Source organism: Amblyomma maculatum, chromosome 2 (assembly GCF_055883805.1).
Source record: "Amblyomma maculatum isolate TAMU_Amacu chromosome 2, ASM5588380v1, whole genome shotgun sequence".
Lineage (NCBI taxonomy): Eukaryota > Metazoa > Arthropoda > Arachnida > Ixodida > Ixodidae > Amblyomma > Amblyomma maculatum.
The window spans coordinates 209,425,774-209,444,594 of NC_139345.1; the positions used below are offsets into that span (position 1 = coordinate 209,425,774).

At 46.5% G+C, this 18,821-nt stretch overlaps 1 protein-coding gene across 1 annotated transcript in view; it reads left to right on the forward strand.

Moving 5' to 3' along the window:
- LOC146201200 (uncharacterized) overlaps positions 1–18,821 on the forward strand; it is a 120,926-nt gene that overhangs the window by 53,383 nt on the left and 48,722 nt on the right. Inside the window, exon 4 of the mRNA XM_084592501.1 lies at positions 5,260–5,536. Coding sequence (XP_084448627.1) covers positions 5,260–5,536 — 277 coding nt within the window. The remainder of the gene's footprint in view (positions 1–5,259; positions 5,537–18,821) is intronic.

Here is an 18,821-nt window from a genome sequence, read left to right on the forward strand (position 1 = left end):
TGTCATGTGATCTTTAGGTCGGTTCAGTGCTACGTGTTCCAAAGGTTTACCGAGGCAAAAGGTAAGGGAAATGGATCTAAGGTTTGCAATTGAGACAGGTTTGTTAGGCTTGGGTGTGAAATTTATTTTAGCGTGCCGCCATGATTGGGGGAGTGTGCCTGTCTGCCAGCAATCATTAAAATATTCTGTAGTCTGTGCGATGGGCACATCCTCTAGATGTAGTATAATTGTTTTAGTGATTTTGTCGGCACCCGGTGCCGAGGATGTGTGCAGGGATTGTATGGCGGAGCGAACTTCCTGTTCTTTGATATCTGCGTCGAGGTCCGGGTTATGTGTACCTGTATATGCTGGGAGGCGATTGTTAGTATCCGGTGCTGTAAGAGTAGCTTTGAGGTGATCGATTAGGTCTGTGGGTGTGAGTGGTCTGTTGTGAATTAGCCGAGTGATATGTTGCTGTGTGGCTAATCTGAATTCACTAGGGTCGAGGAGGTTGCGGAGGAGCTGCCAAGATTTTTTGCTGCTAAGTTTACCAGACCTTCCGTTGCAAATCTGGCCCCAATTTTTGTGGTTAAGAGTTTCGGAGTGAGAGTTGAGTTGAGCTTGAAGTGCCGCGAGGCGTTTCCGCATATGTCTCTTCCACCTAGTTTTGAGGTTGCTGTGTGCCTGCCAGAGGTGTGCCAGTCGACTGTCTATTTCATGTATGTACGGAGGTGTCTCTATGTGCTGTGTGTGTATATAGGTATACATTGTTGAGGAGGGTCTGAACCCATCCGTCTATGTCCTAAATGGGCATGTTGTGGAGGTTCCCCCGCGTGATGCGAAGGTCATTCCAATTAAATGTCTTCGGGTGATTTTGCGTGAGAAGGAAGTGTGATCATGATGGGGTAGTGATCACTTCCCATGATTTGTGTGGTACGTTACCATATCACGTTTCGAATGACATTGCTTAGCGTGAAGTCGCGACTGCTGTCCAGTTACACACTGGTACCAGTGCGCGTCGGAAAAGGGAAGTTGTGTGCAGTGAAGCTGGGGAGCTTGTATTTCTGTCTAGAGGCGCCTGCCCCTGGGTGTCGTGTACAGGTATCCCCAGTTGATTTGCTATGAATTTAGATCGCCGCCAATACGTAGAGGATGTGAGCCTGTTGCATGGCGAATGTGGCGTAGGCGGGCGATGAGCGTGTACATGGGTTGTGATGAGGTGTGACAAATATTGGCGGTGTCGAGGGGCTGTTGCTGGGGTGCACAGGGTATGAATATGGGGGGTGGAGCTTATGTTTAACTGCGGCTTACGCACCCGAATAAAGCTCCAGTCGATCTTGCCGAACGTAAGATCACGACGAAGAGACGTGACTTGTATTAGACGGAAGTGTATTCTGTGCCATCTGGCCAGTTCCGAGGAGAAACCAGTTTCTGAGCCATTTCTACGGATATGACTTGAAGTTACAAGTTATGAAACCTTTGTTTGTGCACAGAATAAATGCGCTCAAAAGTGGGTAAGCGGATGTGATCGGTACGGGCGGAATACTCGAGACCAGAGGTTGAATTCTGGAATTGTACTTACTGTGCGCATACAGCTGCAATTTACACTTTGGCTCCGAAGCTTCCAGGCTCTCAGAGTTTTGAGAATAACGCCGGAAATTAAACTGTGCGTGTCTGTTACCATTTCTCTGGGAGCTTAATTTCGGTGCGCAAAGGTTGTTACAAAAGCTTTTATACTTATTTTTGCATTTATTTTGAGTTATGTCTTGTTGATTGATATCCGCAGAGAGAGAGAGAAAACTTTATTTAAAAAAAATGAGTGGACAGTGAGTGGAGTCTTCATTTAAAGACCCCCGCAGCCTGGGCTTCCTCTCCTTCCTGGGTTAGCAGCCAACGTTATGGTTACCAGTCTACGCTGGGTCACTAGGACTGAGCATAGCAGAGTGGCCTCCCACTGCGCCTCCGAATGATGTGTGTTTATGTTTGCGGGTTTGGGGCCCGTGCATCCCCATGTGTTGTGGTAGGCGATGGGCCGGTCGTTACATCAAGGGCATATATCTGTGTAGCGATGCAGGTTGGGGAGCGCGTCGGCCTGGAGCTGTCTCCATTCTCGCGTTTCCTGGCTCCTTGTTTGGAAGGGGGTAAATTCGACGTTGTTCGCGTATATACTTAGTCGCGTGCCCTAAGCTGCGGGGACAGGAAGACTGGTTGTGAGATCGGGGATGGTGGCCCCTCGGTTTGTGACCTCGAGATAGCCTGTCCTCGACATCATTATACCTTACAACCCCATGGGACCCAAGCGATCTGATGTTTGAGCAATGAATTTGTAGCCAATGGATTAGTTGTGAAGTGAGCTGATTTCGTAGGTATTCTGCCTGACACGCCGCTTGTGAGTCATGATTACGTGAAGCTCTCGGTAGGTCGCGTCTCCGTAGGTAACGGCCAGCACGACCGCCACAACTTCCGCGTCTGTGACAGTACAGTGCGGGATGGAGATGCTGGAGACCTCTGTCTAAGAAGAGACCAACATCACGGCTGCTGCTGCGGTCGATGGATGCTCGTTTAGAGAGGCATCCACATAGACAGTTTTCTGACTGCGTTCCAATGCGCGCTAAATGTAATTAACTCTGGCGTTTCTTCTGCCTTCGTTGGGGACAGGACACATGTTCTTTCGGAGCGAGACGACATGTATTATTTCCCGGTATGAAACAGGATTATTAGTCGTTGACTGGATGGCCTGTCGGTCCGCCGGATAGCCAACGCGCTCGAGAATGAGCCGGCCTGTCTCAGTTGACAGAAGGAGTTCTCTCTGGGACAGGATTACAGCCTCTTGAATATCTTCAAACTTGTTGCGCAGTCCAAGAGCTTCCATTTTGACGTTGGAGGTGTATGGTGGGAGGCCTAACGCGTTCTTGTAAGCTGCACATATTGTTACGGGCGAAGAAGGAGAAGCGGACAATGGCGTGGGCAGGCGCGCTCGCACTAGGTACGCCATCATTTATTAAACGTCATCTACCATCGCCATCGGTCATGTTCTGTCTTTTTTCATCATCGGCTTGCCGCCCCGTAACATTTCGTGGAGGTGCGGGGTGCATCATCATCACTCGTCATCCTGGCCCGGAGTTTCAGCGCCCTGTGTCACCTTGCGCCATCGGCAACGGGTTCCTGCGACGACGCATCACCTGGCTGTTCCCCAGCCTATCGCCATATCGCCGTTCTCCACCCCCGCCCAGTCCGCCGCCCTGACCAAAAGACACGAAAAAACACAAGCAGCCCAACTTTAAGATCCCACCAACCTGAGACGCCACGAACACGCGGAAGGACACATCACAAGACACAGCGCAGGAAATACTTGACCGAAGGATTCGACCGACCAGAAACGCCGACCAGATGAACCCACCGACCCGATACAACCCTACACGTGAAGACATCGCCCCCGCCTGGGCCGTCTGATGCGTACCTAGGACCCAGCCATCAAATCCTGGCGACCGGTTCAGCGAAAGCTTCCTGGGCCAGGCTTCATTGCTCATCATGGCTGCAAGCCGTTACGTTCTTTCTCTTCTTTCTTCACCGGTCCGCACAAGATCACCGTCATGTCACAAATCTGATCAACTTTGACTTCTTCTTCGTCCACCGATCGGGACGATCGCTCGGTGGCCCCGGATAGTGTTACGGGCGAAGAAGAAGAAGCGGACAATGGCGTGGGCAGGCGCGCTCGCTCTAGGTCCGCCATCATTCATTAAACGTCATCTACCATCGCCATCGGTCATGTTCTGTCTCTAGCTTTCATCATCGGCTTGCCGCCTCGTAACAATATCATTGCATTGACTTTGTTGAGAAATCTTCGGAGCAGGGTAAGGTAGGGTAGTCCATAGGAGAGGCGACTGATGACAAGCGCTTGCATCAGACGGATCATGTCTTCTTCTCGCATGCCCTTTCTGTTTCTGGCCAACCGGCGGATCATTTTAGAGATCTGGTTTTCTTGTATTCTTGAGGAGGCGGAGCACGTGGTTTACCTTTCTATCGCTCTGCAGCCAGAGGCCTAGAATCCGGATGAGTGGTACTTCCCGGATACCCGCGGAAGATAGCGCGGTTTGTTCAACTCAAGAATAAATCCCTTTGAGTCTTTTGAGCGCTGACTAAACAGAGGGTAAACCGGGTTGAACTAACGCAGGCCAGAGAGCTGGGCAAACTTCTAAAGTGTAAGCACTGTGTGTGCGCGTGATTGCGCGCGTATCTGTGAGTGAGTGAGAGAGTCTATGCATGTGGCTTTGTGTTTCTTGCTTCGGTCTGGTCTTTTTGCCCAGCTCAAAACATACCAAGTTACTTGTCTGGGACGTGGCTGTGGTGAGCTGTTGTGATTTGAGGACTTTTGATTCGTATAATGGATAGGCTATAATATAAGAGCGTCCTATATAAAACAGAGGTGTCAGTTGCCCCAATGCTTGTTTTTTTTTACTTATTTCTTCAATCTTGCTACAAGTCTATCAAATAAATTGTCATTTCGTTCCCTAAATCTTTATCCCGATATTTTTACTCCGTGCCACTTTCTGCTTTTCATCTACGAATGTTCAATCGCTGGTTACTGCCATCGCTGATTCCTTCACAGACCACCGTTACCCTTATAAACCCTAGCGCTTCAAGGGGAGTGAGTATGCCTGCATCGGTATCCTGATGGATACCATCTAACTTTAGCATAAGATGTTCAGTTGCCTCCAAGGACCTATCACGGACTGCACATTCACGCGTCCTGCTTGCCATCTCGTGTGCTGTACGACCCCGCTGACCATGGGCTTATATAAAAATAGAAAGAATAATGCTCTGCTTTGGTTTGATACACTCCTTGGCCTAATTATAGCAAGGCGTGTATCAAACAATTAGTCCACCCCGGTGGTGCAGTGGCTACGGTGCTCGAATGCGGTGTCTAAGGATGCAGTATCGAATCCCGGCCGCGCTGGCCGCTTTTCGATGGAGGCGAAAAGCAAGGCGCTCGTGCGCAGCGCGTTGTCGATGCACGTTAAGGAATTCCAGGTGATCCGAATTTCCGGAGTCTTCCATTACGGCGTCTCTCAAAGCGTGATCCGCTATGCGACGTTAATCCCAAAAGGTAAATTAAACTAAACTGTATGAAGTAATAGGAGCGAAAGATCGAAAAAAAAAAGATTCTTTTCACTTTTCGTGTGTCGTCCAATTGAATGCTGTTCATGACTGTAGGGATGCAAACACTTTCCTGTGCGCAGAAAGCAAAACACGGCGTATGCCTTTCTGTTCCTCTCGCAGGACCTTCGCGCGCTGGATCAAGATCAGCCTGCCCATCGTCCAAGCCACAGAGCGGGTCCATCGCCAGTCCGAGCCCGGCGGCGTCAGGCTGCTCAGTCCCGCCATGTCCAGGCTGCTGCTGTCGCTGCTCGAGGCGCAGGGGGGCAACGTGCCCATGCTGAGGCTCTTCGAGCGCGTTGTCAGGCTGCAGGAGCGGGTGCGGAACCTGGCCAGGATTTTGGAGCGCCAGCAGCAGGCGCTCGCCGGAGATGCGTGGGCCACAGGAGGCCCCCAGCAGGTGCGTAGCACTTCGCCTCATACCGCCAGGTCTGGTGTAGAGCGCAACAGGAGGAATTGTAACGCGACCGAAATTCGCCTTACAGAACTGAAGAACGCCGTCTCAGTTGGTTTTTCCTACGTGTGTCGACCACGAAGTTGAACAAAGTAACGCTCAAGACCGATCTCTATAGACAATGTTTCAGTGACTGTTTTATACGCTTTTTAAGGCCATTTGGTGTCATGCAGCGAGCACCGGTTCTGTAGTCGCTTGTTTTTATGTAGGGGCCGGATGGCGGCTGGCATATTTGTGGTCATATGTGTTCTTATCGTGCACTGTAATGCGAACTTTAGGGCCCCCACCTTCTAAGTAAAGGATCGATCCGTGCAAGTCCATCTGTATACCTCTTCGACAGAGCGTTCGTGTCGTTATAATGAGTGGACACAACTTTTGACATATAAGACATGTCTGAGGGGAGAGAATGCGACAAGGTTGGATCCAATAATATTAACTGTTCTGGCCGAAGAAACAGTTACTGTTAATGTACATGATATCGAGTAGCGAATTGGGCGTGTTTAAAAATCTCGACACTCCTTCCCTATGAATTAGCAACACCGAGTGATCTAGTTAACGTTAATAGGCTACCGAATCGGAAATGTCGCTTGCATCGATGCAATACCAGCTCTTAAACAAAATAAGGCCACTCTTGCTGAAAACAACGTTCTTGTAAGTTACAAGAGAGTAAGATATAAAATTCACGGAATGACGACAGAGTCTGATATCGCAAATACAAGTACCATGATTGAAAAAAAGAAATTACAAGGGTTCAGCGGTGCTGAACCAAATATTGAGCGAAAGTATTAGCTGCGGGTGACCGAGCGTACTTCTCTTTTTCTTCCTCAGCCCACATATAAAGCCCCGCTTTAACAAAGCCGTATGAACGTGCCTTAGTGGCCTATAGGCGTAACGTGAATACCAGGGTCCTAGCAGGCTGATTCTGACATAACCGTCCCATGTGAAACGAGAGACCCAAGTTGGCAGCTCCTGCCAGCCCACACCCTTGTGTCACGTGGGGTGTGACGTCACAGTGTCTCATGGGTAAGACGTGGCTACCGGCCGCGCTACGATGAAGGCTCGAAACCTAGGGTAGTAGGCTTTCTCAATAAAACTCATGCAAGAGCCTTGAAAATTTGTATAAAGGCTACACGTCTGAACATCAAAGTATGTTTTGTGTCGAAACTGCCATGCACTTGTACGCCTCAAAAGAGAAAAAAGAAGACAGCCGGAACGTTTGAAATAGAGTGAAAGGCTATGCCTTACAGGGCGACATATCTGTTCGGCACGTTTCGCCTTCTGTTTTTTGCGTCTACGTGCGTTGGATGTCCGTGCGGTTTCATTTTTGACGTTCTAAGATTCGCAAATGAGGACCAGTAGGGAAATTGTAATCACCGCTGTAAGTGTATACTTCTCGGACGACGTTCATGCCTCGATCGGCGCGTGCCTTCTTATAGAAAACATCCGGTATAAATTGCGTAAAAGAATGGCTGTACCGCTTTATTGCACGGGATGGGCCGGCACGAAATCGAGGTGAGCTTTTATATAGGATGGCCCTCTGTTATTTGGCGAAGTTGATTGGCGGGAGAGAAAACTGAAAGTTGGAAAAATGTTCAGACCTGTAAAAGGCCGCGGCTATGTTGATGGGCATAAAAAATTACTACCGATTCAATGCTTCAAATTAAATTAAACTTGGGTGCACTAGCAAAATCTCTTTGCTTGACTTTTTGTATTTTTGTTCTGTACCTCTTCAAAAGCGCATTAATGTAAATTTTTTGCGGTCTCTAATATTGAACTCGCTTGCATTCTGCAAACAACGAAATTGATTTAAACTGTTATTTTACACTATCTGTTATTTATTTATTTGCGATACTGCCAATCTCTAGTTGAGGTGGGTATTAGCAGGTGGGTATTACATTCATAATATCTAACAAAAGGTTATGAAAAGAGTCAAAGCAGCTCTCTACAGGAATACTTTACCAAGATGTTCATATTGCACAAAGAAAGACTGAAGATTTGCTATTAAATGCGCACAAGCAACTCACAAAGAACACATACAAGTTCAAGAAGGGAAACATCAGGATAACAGGCCGTCGACTGCGTGAACCAGCAAACGAAAAAAAAAAAAGGAACGAAACCGAAAGGCGTTATTGAATCATGTCTGTTCAAACCATGGCATGTAATTGGGAGAACAAAAATTAGAGAATGAATAATGTTAGTAATAGATTCATGTAGACGATTCCATTCGCTTGTTGCCAGCCGAAATGAAGAATGTTTAAATGCTTCACTGTGACATGAATATTCGGTTAGCATGCATGCATGCTGGTTTCTTACGTCTCGTTTATGTGGTAAGAAACCCCGTATCATCCGCAAACAAATGGGTTGACCGAGCGAACCAACCGGACACTCACCAACATGCTTTCAATGTACGTCGCCGCCGACCACAAGGACTGGGACACTGTGCTACCATTTATAACATACGCATACAACACCGCCCAACAGGAAACAACAAGTTACAGTCCATTCTTTCTCCTCTATGCCCGGTCTCCTCGACACATCCTCGACACCATCCTCCCGTTCTCCACATATGACGAACCTGAGATTGCTGAGATCCTGTGCCGGGCTGAAGAAGCCCGCCGGATAGCCCGCCTGAGAACTCTCGCCTCACAAAAGCGCTCGAAATCCCGCTACGACGACCACCATCGCCACGTCACCTACCTCCCTGGAGATATGGTCTGGCTTTGGCGTCCACTAAGGAAGCGTGGCTTAAGTCAGAAACTGCTCGCGCATTATATCGGTCCCTATGTTATCCTCGAGGCAATTAGTGACCTCACCTATCGGATTGCTCGCCTTACAAAAAGTGGCCGACGTTCTTCACGAACTGAGCTTGCCCACGTCGCGCGTCTGAAACCCTGTCATCCTCGTGCTGACGATTGACTCGCCCGGAGGGCTTCGCCTGCGACGGGGGAAGTGTTACGGACTTGTTCTAAAACAGAGCACGGAGGAAGAAAGAAGGAAGAGGAAGAAGAAGTGTGCGCGCCCGTTCGACCTTTGTCTGGTGGCACTTGTGTCGTTCCCGCTAACCGTGTGTGCCCAGCGTACTGAACCGACTAGAACGTCTCCGTCGCGACGCTAAGGGCGTAACAATACTTTGATAAGTCAATGTTAGAGCCGTTATGTAAGTAGCTGGTACAGGAGTTTTAATTGCACGAACTATGCTCTTGGCGATAGCGTCTCAATCCCTGAGATTGCAACTGTTTCGGTGGGTGAAATATAAATTAGACTGGTACAGTCCTACTAAAGATCTTATGAATTAAATTTTTAGTTAGTGCGGGAGCAACGCGAAAGAATCTTCTATGGAAAAATAACCTGCGCAATGCAGTTGAAGTAATATTACTGATGTGTTCGCCCCATCTAAAATCTTTAGTCAGGGTGAAAACTAGGTATTCTTGCTCATTTACAAACGTGAGTGGAGGGTCATTCATTTTTACACAAAATTAGAAGGCTCTTTTTTCTGGTTACTTCCGTTGATGTACGACTTCTTTGCGTTAAGTGACATCTGCCAGTTACTACATCAATCGGCACTTTTTTATGAACAGAGCGGCGTGATCTCCGTGGCTTCTTACTTCTCTGTATATTATGTAATCATCCACAAAGATTCTAACCTTACAGTTGGTATCGGCGGTAATGTCGATAATAAAGATTAGGAACAGCAAGAGTCCAAAGATAGAGCATTGAGGAACTACGGATGTGACTGATAGCGACAGAGAGTGTCCTTCTTTAACGCTTTAATGTTTCTTGCATACTTTCGATATAGCAGGTGAACTCATTTGTAAGTCATTACATCGAGTATCACCTTCATCATTTATTGGCCTCTTTTTTCCACTTCGAGCACAAGTGGTGTCATGAATATCAAACTATTTTGTAGTGCTTTCATAACAAGCTTAATATCATGTAAAAATTTCATTAAAACAATGTTTATTTGCAAAATTAAAATAATGCGTATAATACCACACATTGGCAAATATATGAATTGTAATAACATTTAAAACTCAATCCTGCAACGTTTACTTTGACTGTTATACTAATCTTTTATATCATGCAAGCATTTTGCAATTTACATTACATGTTTATGAAATTGTTTTCATCTTCGGTGTTACATGAATGGTTTCGCATCTAGCGCTAAAGACGATTTTGCTGTAGCATACGAGTTGCTGTCGTGTTAGCCTTGAAGAAGCTTCGATGTGATCACTCCTCATTCAGTTTTTTTTTTGTTCCTATTCTTGTACAGGCTTGGGAAAAATTAGGACTAAAATGGACAAAAGTAGCTACCATGCCGCAATGTATGCCATGCTTGTCGAACGTTTGCTGAACGACAGTGTTTTTTATATCCGTTCACGTGTGTAGTACGTTGACGACATGCCGCTGCATCATCTACGTTCTGTGTTCTTTAATTTCGGGGCTGCACTAACCACGAAACTCGTGAGCGACAGCGCGATACCAGGCAAAAGCCACCCGCCGCCGCTGAAGCAGACACGGAGCGAACAGTGAGCAGGTCGCGCCCCTTGCGGTGGCGGAAAGCGCAACTCAAGGAGAAACATTCCCATTGTTCCCGCGGCGATTGAGAAGGCCGTAAGAAAGAGCGCGCGCTCTTTCTTACGGCTATGGTGGCTTACGGCCTTCTCAATCGCCGCGGGAACAATGGGAACGTTTCTACTTGAGTTACGCTATCCGCCGCCGCAAGGCGTGCGACCTGCTCACTGTTCGCTTCGCGTCTGCTTCAGCGGCGGCGGGTGGCTTTTGCCTGGTTTCGCGCTGTCGCTCGCGGATTTCGTGGTGAGTGCAGCTCCGACATGAAAGAACACAGAAGGTAGATGCTGCAGCGGCATGTCGTCAGCGTACTACACACGTGAACGGAATCTTTATATAAAAAAAACACTGTCGCTCAGCAAATGTTCGACAAGCGTGGTAGCTGCTTCTGTCCATTTTAATACGATTTTTTCCCAAACCTGTACAAGAATAGGAATAAAAAAAAACAACTGAACAAACTGATCACATCGAAGCTTCTTCAAGGCTAACATGACAGCAACTCGTCTGCTACAGCAAAACCGTCTTTCAGCGCTAGATGCGAAACCATCGATGTAGTACCGTAGATGAAAATAATTTCATAAAAATGTGATTTAAATTGCAAAATGCTTGCATGATATAAAGTATTTTTAACAGTCAAAGTAAACGTTGTAGGGTTGAGTATTAAATGTTATTGTAATTCATATATTAGCCAATTTGTGGTATTATAAACATTATTTTAATTTTGCAAATAAACATTGTTTATTGAAATTTTTACATGGTATTAAGCTTATTATGAAAACAATCAAAATGGTTTGATTTTCATAACACCACTTGTGCTCGAAGTGGTAACACGAGGCCAATAATGATGGTGGTACTCGATGCATTGACTTACAAATTAGTTCCCCTGCTATATCGAAAGCATGCAAGAAACTTCTAAAGCGTTAAAGAAGGACGCTCTCACTGAAAACGTATTCAAGCCCTATAGCGACCCCATTGAGGCTCTCTTCGAGAAAGTAAAGCTAATGCGCGGAAGGGAACGACATGCTAGATATGCGAGGGCCGTAACAGCTAGCGGCACTTGACTACATTGTCAAGGCGGAAGTTTCATCTGACAGCAAAATCAAGGCACCTTGCTTCGATGCCAAAAAAAAAAAAAAACTAATTTCTGCTGTGCCGCAATCAGTAACCAAGGGACTGAAGGAAGTGATGGCATCTCCTGCCATCCCATTACCCAATTTGGCATATTCTGGTTTACCTTACGTCGCTGGATATATCGATAGGTTAATCAACTTCGGGTGTGACGCTTGCGCTATTCTTCTTCAAGCTAGCGAAAGAAGCAGCCTAATGCACACTCTTCTACGAGATTAATATTCTAGCGGACTGTATTATCGGAAACCAGAGCTTTTCGCCCTATTAGACAAGAAGTTTATTTTTTTGAAAAGAAGCTGCTGTGCACCTAAAACACACCAATGTGCCCGAAGTATACTTAAGATCCTCATGCAATCAGCACTTGAGAATTCATCAGTGAGTTGCCTGCAAGGAATTGACAATAGCCATGTTATAAGGTCCGCTTCTTTGATATTTAAAAAATTTCTCAACCTTCTTTTTTTCAAAAAAAAACCTCCCCGCCTTCCCTCTTCATCCTTCTCCTCCTCTCAGAATCCTTTTTGTCAGTTAATTATGCTAAGAAAGTGACAGACAGGGACGAGAGGCCAACTCCTTATGTGCACAAGCCGTGCAGGAAGATTTTGAGACTGAATTTTCAGCCGCAGATCGCATTTTGAAAATTGATGAAATGCAGTGCAATGTGTAACTTTGAAGGACCATTTTTAATGTGTGTGTGTTTGCTGCTATTTTCAATTATGCATAACTGATTATGCCCATTTCATTGATTAAAGGTTACTGTTCATCAATGTATTAAACAGACTACGTCTGCCATACATGTGCAAGCCCGTTATACCTAGTGGCACGGGCAGAGGCATATTATTTTCCATTACTTTCTGGTAGCCTCACCCTAATATATATCATACATGTGCGTCAGTCGCAAGACTACATATACATCTTCGATCTTTCAACTGACTGATATTTTTTCAACGAAGCTAGAACAGCCAACTACACTAGACAACTGAAACTTTAACTATATGCGCAAGTTTTGCTCCTTACTCTGAATCTGAGACGTGCCATGAATTTTCGCCGGTTCTCTTTTGCTCTGAACAAAAACGGCACCCGTTGACAAAATCTCCACCCATCAGTTTGCCATGCACTCGCGTCAGGTCACCCTACACCTACTTAAAGCTTTCAAAGGCTCCCTGCATCGCCTGGCACATTTATTTTGATACAAAATTTAGGAACAATAAGTGTTGAGGTAAGTGCACCCGTAGCTTCATTGGATCGTGAGCGGCCTCCGTGACGAAGGCGCGCGCGCGTGGATTATTGACTGTATTTTATTCCTCATACAAGATAAATATTAGACGCCGAATACAGCGTCATTGTATGAACCATAAGGAGCGAAATGTCAGGAACTGCCGGTTGCAAATTGATGCGGGCGGGGTGAAGAGGGAACGCACGTTTCCGTTGAGCGTGAACGGCGGTAGCAGAGGCGCAGCAGTGGGGCGGTTACGACCCCACCGAGGCAGCGCGGGAGGTGGAAACAGACCCCATTGGAGAGGCCGTAAAAGAAGAGAAGCGCGCTCTCCCTCGAGACCGGACGTGGTCGCTGGTGTCTCAACCTCTCGTGCATGAGCGCAAGCCTCTCATTTTATTCTCTCATCATCACAATCTCATCAAAAAAAACAACAACAAAAAACTGAGCGTCCTCGCTCACACTCCATCACAAAAAAAAAAAAAAATGCCAAAGAAAAATGCACATCAAGGGCGTTCAGGCTCAGTCTGGGATAAAGTCACATCGCAATATCACCATATCACTCATGGTGTACATCTATTTTTAGAGCACTGTATTAGTAGTAAATAAAGTCGTCTTTTTGAGGCTTCACGAGCAGCCTGCGAGGTCTAGAGTTCCACGCGTTTTTAGAGGTTGTTTTCGGCGGAGTCCTGGCGCGTAGTGGAAAATCTTCTGCGTCGAAGAATTCTTCGTCGCCACTTTCACAGTTGTCACAGTCGTGTGCACTGTTTGCTACGCGCGTTTGCACTTCACTTCCCGTCGCCGGTCCGAGTTCGTGTGTTTTACGAGCACCATCACTGGCACTGTTCCTTGGCTGTAGTCGATTGGGGCCATCCGCTGATTCTGCTGTCACTGTTCCTTCTACCGCCGGTCCATGGCCGTGTTTTTCGCGATCACAATCACTGTCACTATTGCTCACTTTGCTTTTCTGCTGTAGGTGTTTATTAGCCTCATTCGCTGGCCTTGCCCTTGCCGGCGCCTCCATCTTCGTTGCCGGCGCGGTCTTTTTTACGGGTTTGGCCGTGGGCTCATCATTGAGCACAGTGCTACTGCTGCTTGCTTGCGGAACTTCATGCTCAGTGAAATTTCGAGTAACGTAAGGTTTAAGCCGTTCCACTTTTACAATATCCCGTTTCCCTCGTTTCGACTATATCTCCCAGTCATTCTCAACTGTCCGTCTCACTATTCGAAATGGCCCGTTATAGTCCGCTTCATAGAACTTTATAGTCCGTGCGCGTTTTGAGGTTGGCATTCGAATGTGAACTAGATCACCTGGGGCGAAGCTCTGGGTTCGTCTTCTGGCGTCGAAACGTTCCTTGCTGTTTTTCTTGCTCTTAAGCTCACGGTTCCGCACGAGTTCTCTGGCCTCTTCCCAGCGCGCAGCGACGTCGCGCAGGTTGCTTCTGGTGTCTTGCATGAGCCCTAGAGCAGCCTCAATGGACAAGGTTGGTTATCTGCCGTGAAGAAGGAAGAACAGGGAGTATCCAGTCGTTTTGTGTACTGAAGAGTTGTATACAAAGATGGCGTACTGTAGATAGGGGTCCCAATCTCGATGACGGGCGGAGACGTACTTGCTGATCATTACTGCCATTGTTCGATTGAATCTCTCGCAAAGGCCGTTGGTTTGTGGATGGTACGCTGTGGTGCGGGCATGGTACTCGTCAGCCGGAAGAGTCCTTCCAGCATTTCAGCAGTGAAGTGGCTTCCCGATCGGTGATGACACGTTCCGGTGCGCCATGTCTTAAGACCATCGAGTCCATGAAGGCCTTTGCTGCATAAGCTGCCATTGCCTCAGGTGTGGCCACTGCATCTACCCATTTCGTGTATTGGTCTATCATAACGACTACGTATTTGTTGCGTAGATGGGCGACATCGTATCAAAACGATTATGTAGTTCGTAGGTTGGCGACATTTCAGAGCTCTGCTATTCACAAAATATGCGGCAAGCACAAACCGGAGCACATGTAAAATGTAGAGGCGCAAAAGAACGAAATTATGCACGAGACAGTGTATAAGTAAACGAACGAAGTAAGAAATTAAAGGAAGGCATAAGAAGTGGTCACAGGTCTTGTAGCATCTCCAACAAGCTCTGAAGGGAACGCTTATGGAGGAGGCAGTGCAGCCGCGCAGCAACAGCCACAAGCGCTTGGTCTAAAATAATAAACAGCCTCCCCATCCACCCTCCAACGTCTTTTTTTTTTCCTTTTTGCCAATGCACGGCTGGTCTCTGGGGAGAGCGCGCGCTCTTTCATACGGCCTTCTCAATCGCCTCGGGAACGATGGGAACGTTTCTCCTTGAGTTACGCTCTCCGCCCCCGCAAGGGGCGCGACCTGCTCACTGTTCGCACCGCGTCTGCCTCAGCGGCGGCGGGTGGCTTTTGTCTGGTTTTGCGCGGTCGCTCGCGAGTTTCGTGGTGAGTGCAGCCCCGCAATTAAAAAAAAAACACAGAAGGTAGATGCTGCAGCGGCATGTCGTCAACGTACTACACACGTGAACAGATATAAAAAACACTGTCGTTCAGTAAACGTTCGACAAGCATGGCATACATTCGGCATGGTAGCTACTTTTGTCCATTTTAATCCGAATTTTTCCCAAGCCTGTACAAGAATAGGAACTAAAAAAAAACTGAATGAGCAGTGATCACATCGAAGCTTCTTCAAGGTTAACATGACAGCAACTCGTCTGCAACCGCAAAACCGTCTTTCAGCGCAAGATGTGAAACCATCCATGAAGCACCGAAGATGAAAATAATTTCATAGAAATGTAATGTAAATTGCTAAATGCTTGCATGATATAAAGTATTATATGACAGTCAAAGTAAACGTTGTAGGGTTGAGTTTTAAAGGTTATTGTAATTCATATATTAGCCAATTTGTGGTATTATATACATTATTTTAATTTTGCAAATAAACATTGTTTAATGAAATTTTTACATGGTATTAAGCTTATTATGAAAACAATCAAAATGGTTTGATTTTCATGACACCACTTGTGCTCGATGTGGTAAAAAGAGGCCAATAAATGTTGGTGATACTCGATGCAGTGACTTACAAATGAGTTCACCTGCTATATCGAAAGTATGCAAGAAACTTATAAAGCGTTAAAGAAGGACACTCTCACTGAAGACTCATTTCAAGACTCATATAGCGACCCATTGAGGCTCTCTTCGGGAAAGTAAGGTTCATGTGCGAAAGGGAATGACATATGCTAGATGCGTGGGCCGTAACAGCTAGCGGCACATGACTACATTGTTGAGACGGACGTTTCATCTGAGAGCAAAATCAAAGCACTGAAGGAAGTGGTGGCATCTCCTACCATCTCATTTCCCACTGTCACATATTCCGGGTTACCTTACGTCGCTGGATATATCGTTTAGTTAATCAACTTTGGGTGTGACGCTCGCGCTATTCTTCTTGAATCTAGCGAAAGAAGCAGCCCCATGTAGTACACTCTTCTACGAGGACAATATTCTAGTGGACTGCATTATCCGAAACCAGAGCTTGTTGCCCTATTGGACAAGCATTTTTTTTTTTCGAAAAACCTGCCGTGCACCTACCACACACATATGTTCTCGAAGTACTTAAGATCCTGATTCAGTCAGCATTTCAGAATTCAACACTGAGTTGCCCAAAAGGAATTGACAACAGCTATGTTGTTAGGTACGCTTCTTTGATATTAAAAAAAAATTCTCAGAATTCTTCTTCTCAATTAATTATACCAGGAAAGTGACAGAGAAGACCGAGAGGCCAACTCCTTATGTGCACAAGCCGTGCAGGAAGATTTTGAGACTGAATTTTCTAGACGCAGGTCGCATTTTGATGAATATATAGTGCAATGTGTAACTTTGAAGGAAAAGTTTTTTATTGTTTGCTGCTCTTTTCGATTCTGCTTAAGTGTTTATGCCCATTTTATTGATTAAAAGAAGTCGCGAGAATATACATCTTCGGTCTTTCAACCGAGTGATATGTTTTGAACGAAGCTAGAACAGCCCACTCCACTCGACAAGTGAAATTTTTACTATATGAGTAAATTTTTGTTCTTTACTCTGAATCTGAGACGCGCCATGAATTTTTGCCGGTACCTCTTCTGATCTAAACGAAAACGGTAGCGGTTGACAGAATCTCCACTCAACAGTTCACCATGCACTCACGCGTCAGGTCATGCTACACCTGCTTAAAACATTCAAAGGCACATTGCATAGCCTGGTAAATTTATATTTGTACAAAACGTAGGGGTAAAAAATTTTTAAGTGTACCCGAAGCTTCATTCGACCGTACACGGCCGCACTGACGAAGGAGCGCGCGCGAGCGGATTGTTGACTATTTTATTCCTCGCACACGATAAATGTTCGATGCTGATTGCGGCCTCTGTATAAACCATAAGGGGCGAAATGTCAGGACCTGCCGGTTGCAACTGACGCGAGCGAAGCTAAAAGCGAGCGCGCGTTTCCCTTGCGCGTGAACGGCTGTAGCGGAGGGGCAGCAGTTAAAACCCCTCAATAGGGGAGAAAACCTGGGCCAGGGGGCGCCGCGCCGCTCTGTGCGTACTGAGTGCGCGTCTAGATATATTTGATCAAGAAAGGGGCAGTTTAGTGTCTCGTGTGGATGATTTGGAAAATGAAGTACGTTTGTTGAGAGCGGAAAATCAGAAACTGCTTGGACAGCTTACTCAAATTGAAAAAGAAGGGGCCGACGTTGTGCTTGGAACCAACGAGGACCAACATTCCAATGCGGGCCACGTGGCTGGGGCGAGCACTGGCATGGAAGGCATAAGCAAAGTAGATCAGGCGGATCCGAACCGTCAGAGTTATTTAGAAGCAGCTAAGACGCCGGTAAAAATGGAAGAAGTAAGGAAGAATGAAAATCCCAGAGATAAGGACACAGATAACCGAAAGCAGGAGCCAACAGTTGGGAGAGGGAGAGAGAAGGACCAGGTGCTTATCGCCGAAGATTCTAACATGAACAGGTGCAAGCGAGATATCTTGGAACGTGTAAGGGGTGATAAGAGAGTGTTGGTTGGAGCCTTCCCAGGGAGAACAATGAGGGCAGTGCTAAAAGAGAGTAAAAATAGGCTGTTGAAGAATTCCGTAAAGCGCAGTATGGTAATAGTAGCCGCGGGGCTAAACGATGTCCTAAATGGTGACGCTGCAGGAGTGGTGGAAAGTTTAGCTAAGGGAGTTGACGAGATCAAGGAGATAGCACAGCAGACGCAGATAAAGAGTTGCAGACGCAGATAAAGAGCATACAACGCAGAAAAAGAGTTGTATGTACAGTACCAGAGGTGGTAGGATTGAACGGAAAGATGGAAAAGGACGTGGTGACGGTTAATCAGGACATAAGAATGTTAAGCCTGGAGAAGCGTTTCGAAGTGGTTGAGGTAAACAGGGAGGTACATAAAGCAGGTTTTGGTATGGCTTTTCAGCGAGATGGCATTCATTTTAACAGAAGGGTGGGAGCAGAGATCGGCTGGCGCCTGGCAGGTAGGGCTGTAGCATTTTATGGGGTCCGCGAGGACTCCGTGCACAGAGGTAGTTAGAAGTGAAGCAGAAGAAAATGTAACAATGGAGGCTGAGCCCCCAAAAATGGCAAAGAGTAGGTGGAGAAAGAAAAGTACAAAAAAGAAATTTAACACTAGGATCAGCTACATAAACATGCAAGGAGGTAGAAAAAAAGCAAAATGGCTAGAGATAGAACAGCAGTTGAAGGATGACAAAATAGGTGTGTACGCTCTTTGCGAGACTCATCTCAGGGATCTAGAAGATCCGCCGTTTATAGAAGGCTACGTTCGGGAAGGGTGCAACAGAATGAGAATGGAAAAAAAGGGTGGAGGGGTAGGTATGTTGATACATCATCATCATCATCATCATCATCATCATCATCATCAGCCTGACTATACCCACTGCAAGGCAAAGGCCTCTCCCATATTTCTCCACTTAACCCGGTTCTGTGCTAGCTGCATCCACTTGACCCCTGCGAACTTCCTAATCTCATCCGCCCACCTAACTTTCTGCCGCCCCCTGATACGCTTTCCTTCCCTTGGAATCCAGTTTGTTACCCTAAGCGACCATCGGTTATCCTCTCTTCGCACTACATGTCCTGCCCATGCCCATTTCTTCTTCTTAATTTCCACTAGAATGTCGGTAACTTGAGTTACTCCTCTGACCCACTCTGCACGCTTCCTATCTCTTAATGTTACCCCTACCATTTTTCGTTCCATAGCCCTCTGGGTTGTCCTCAACTTAAGTAGAACTCTCTTGGTTAGCCTCCACGTTTCAGCGCCAT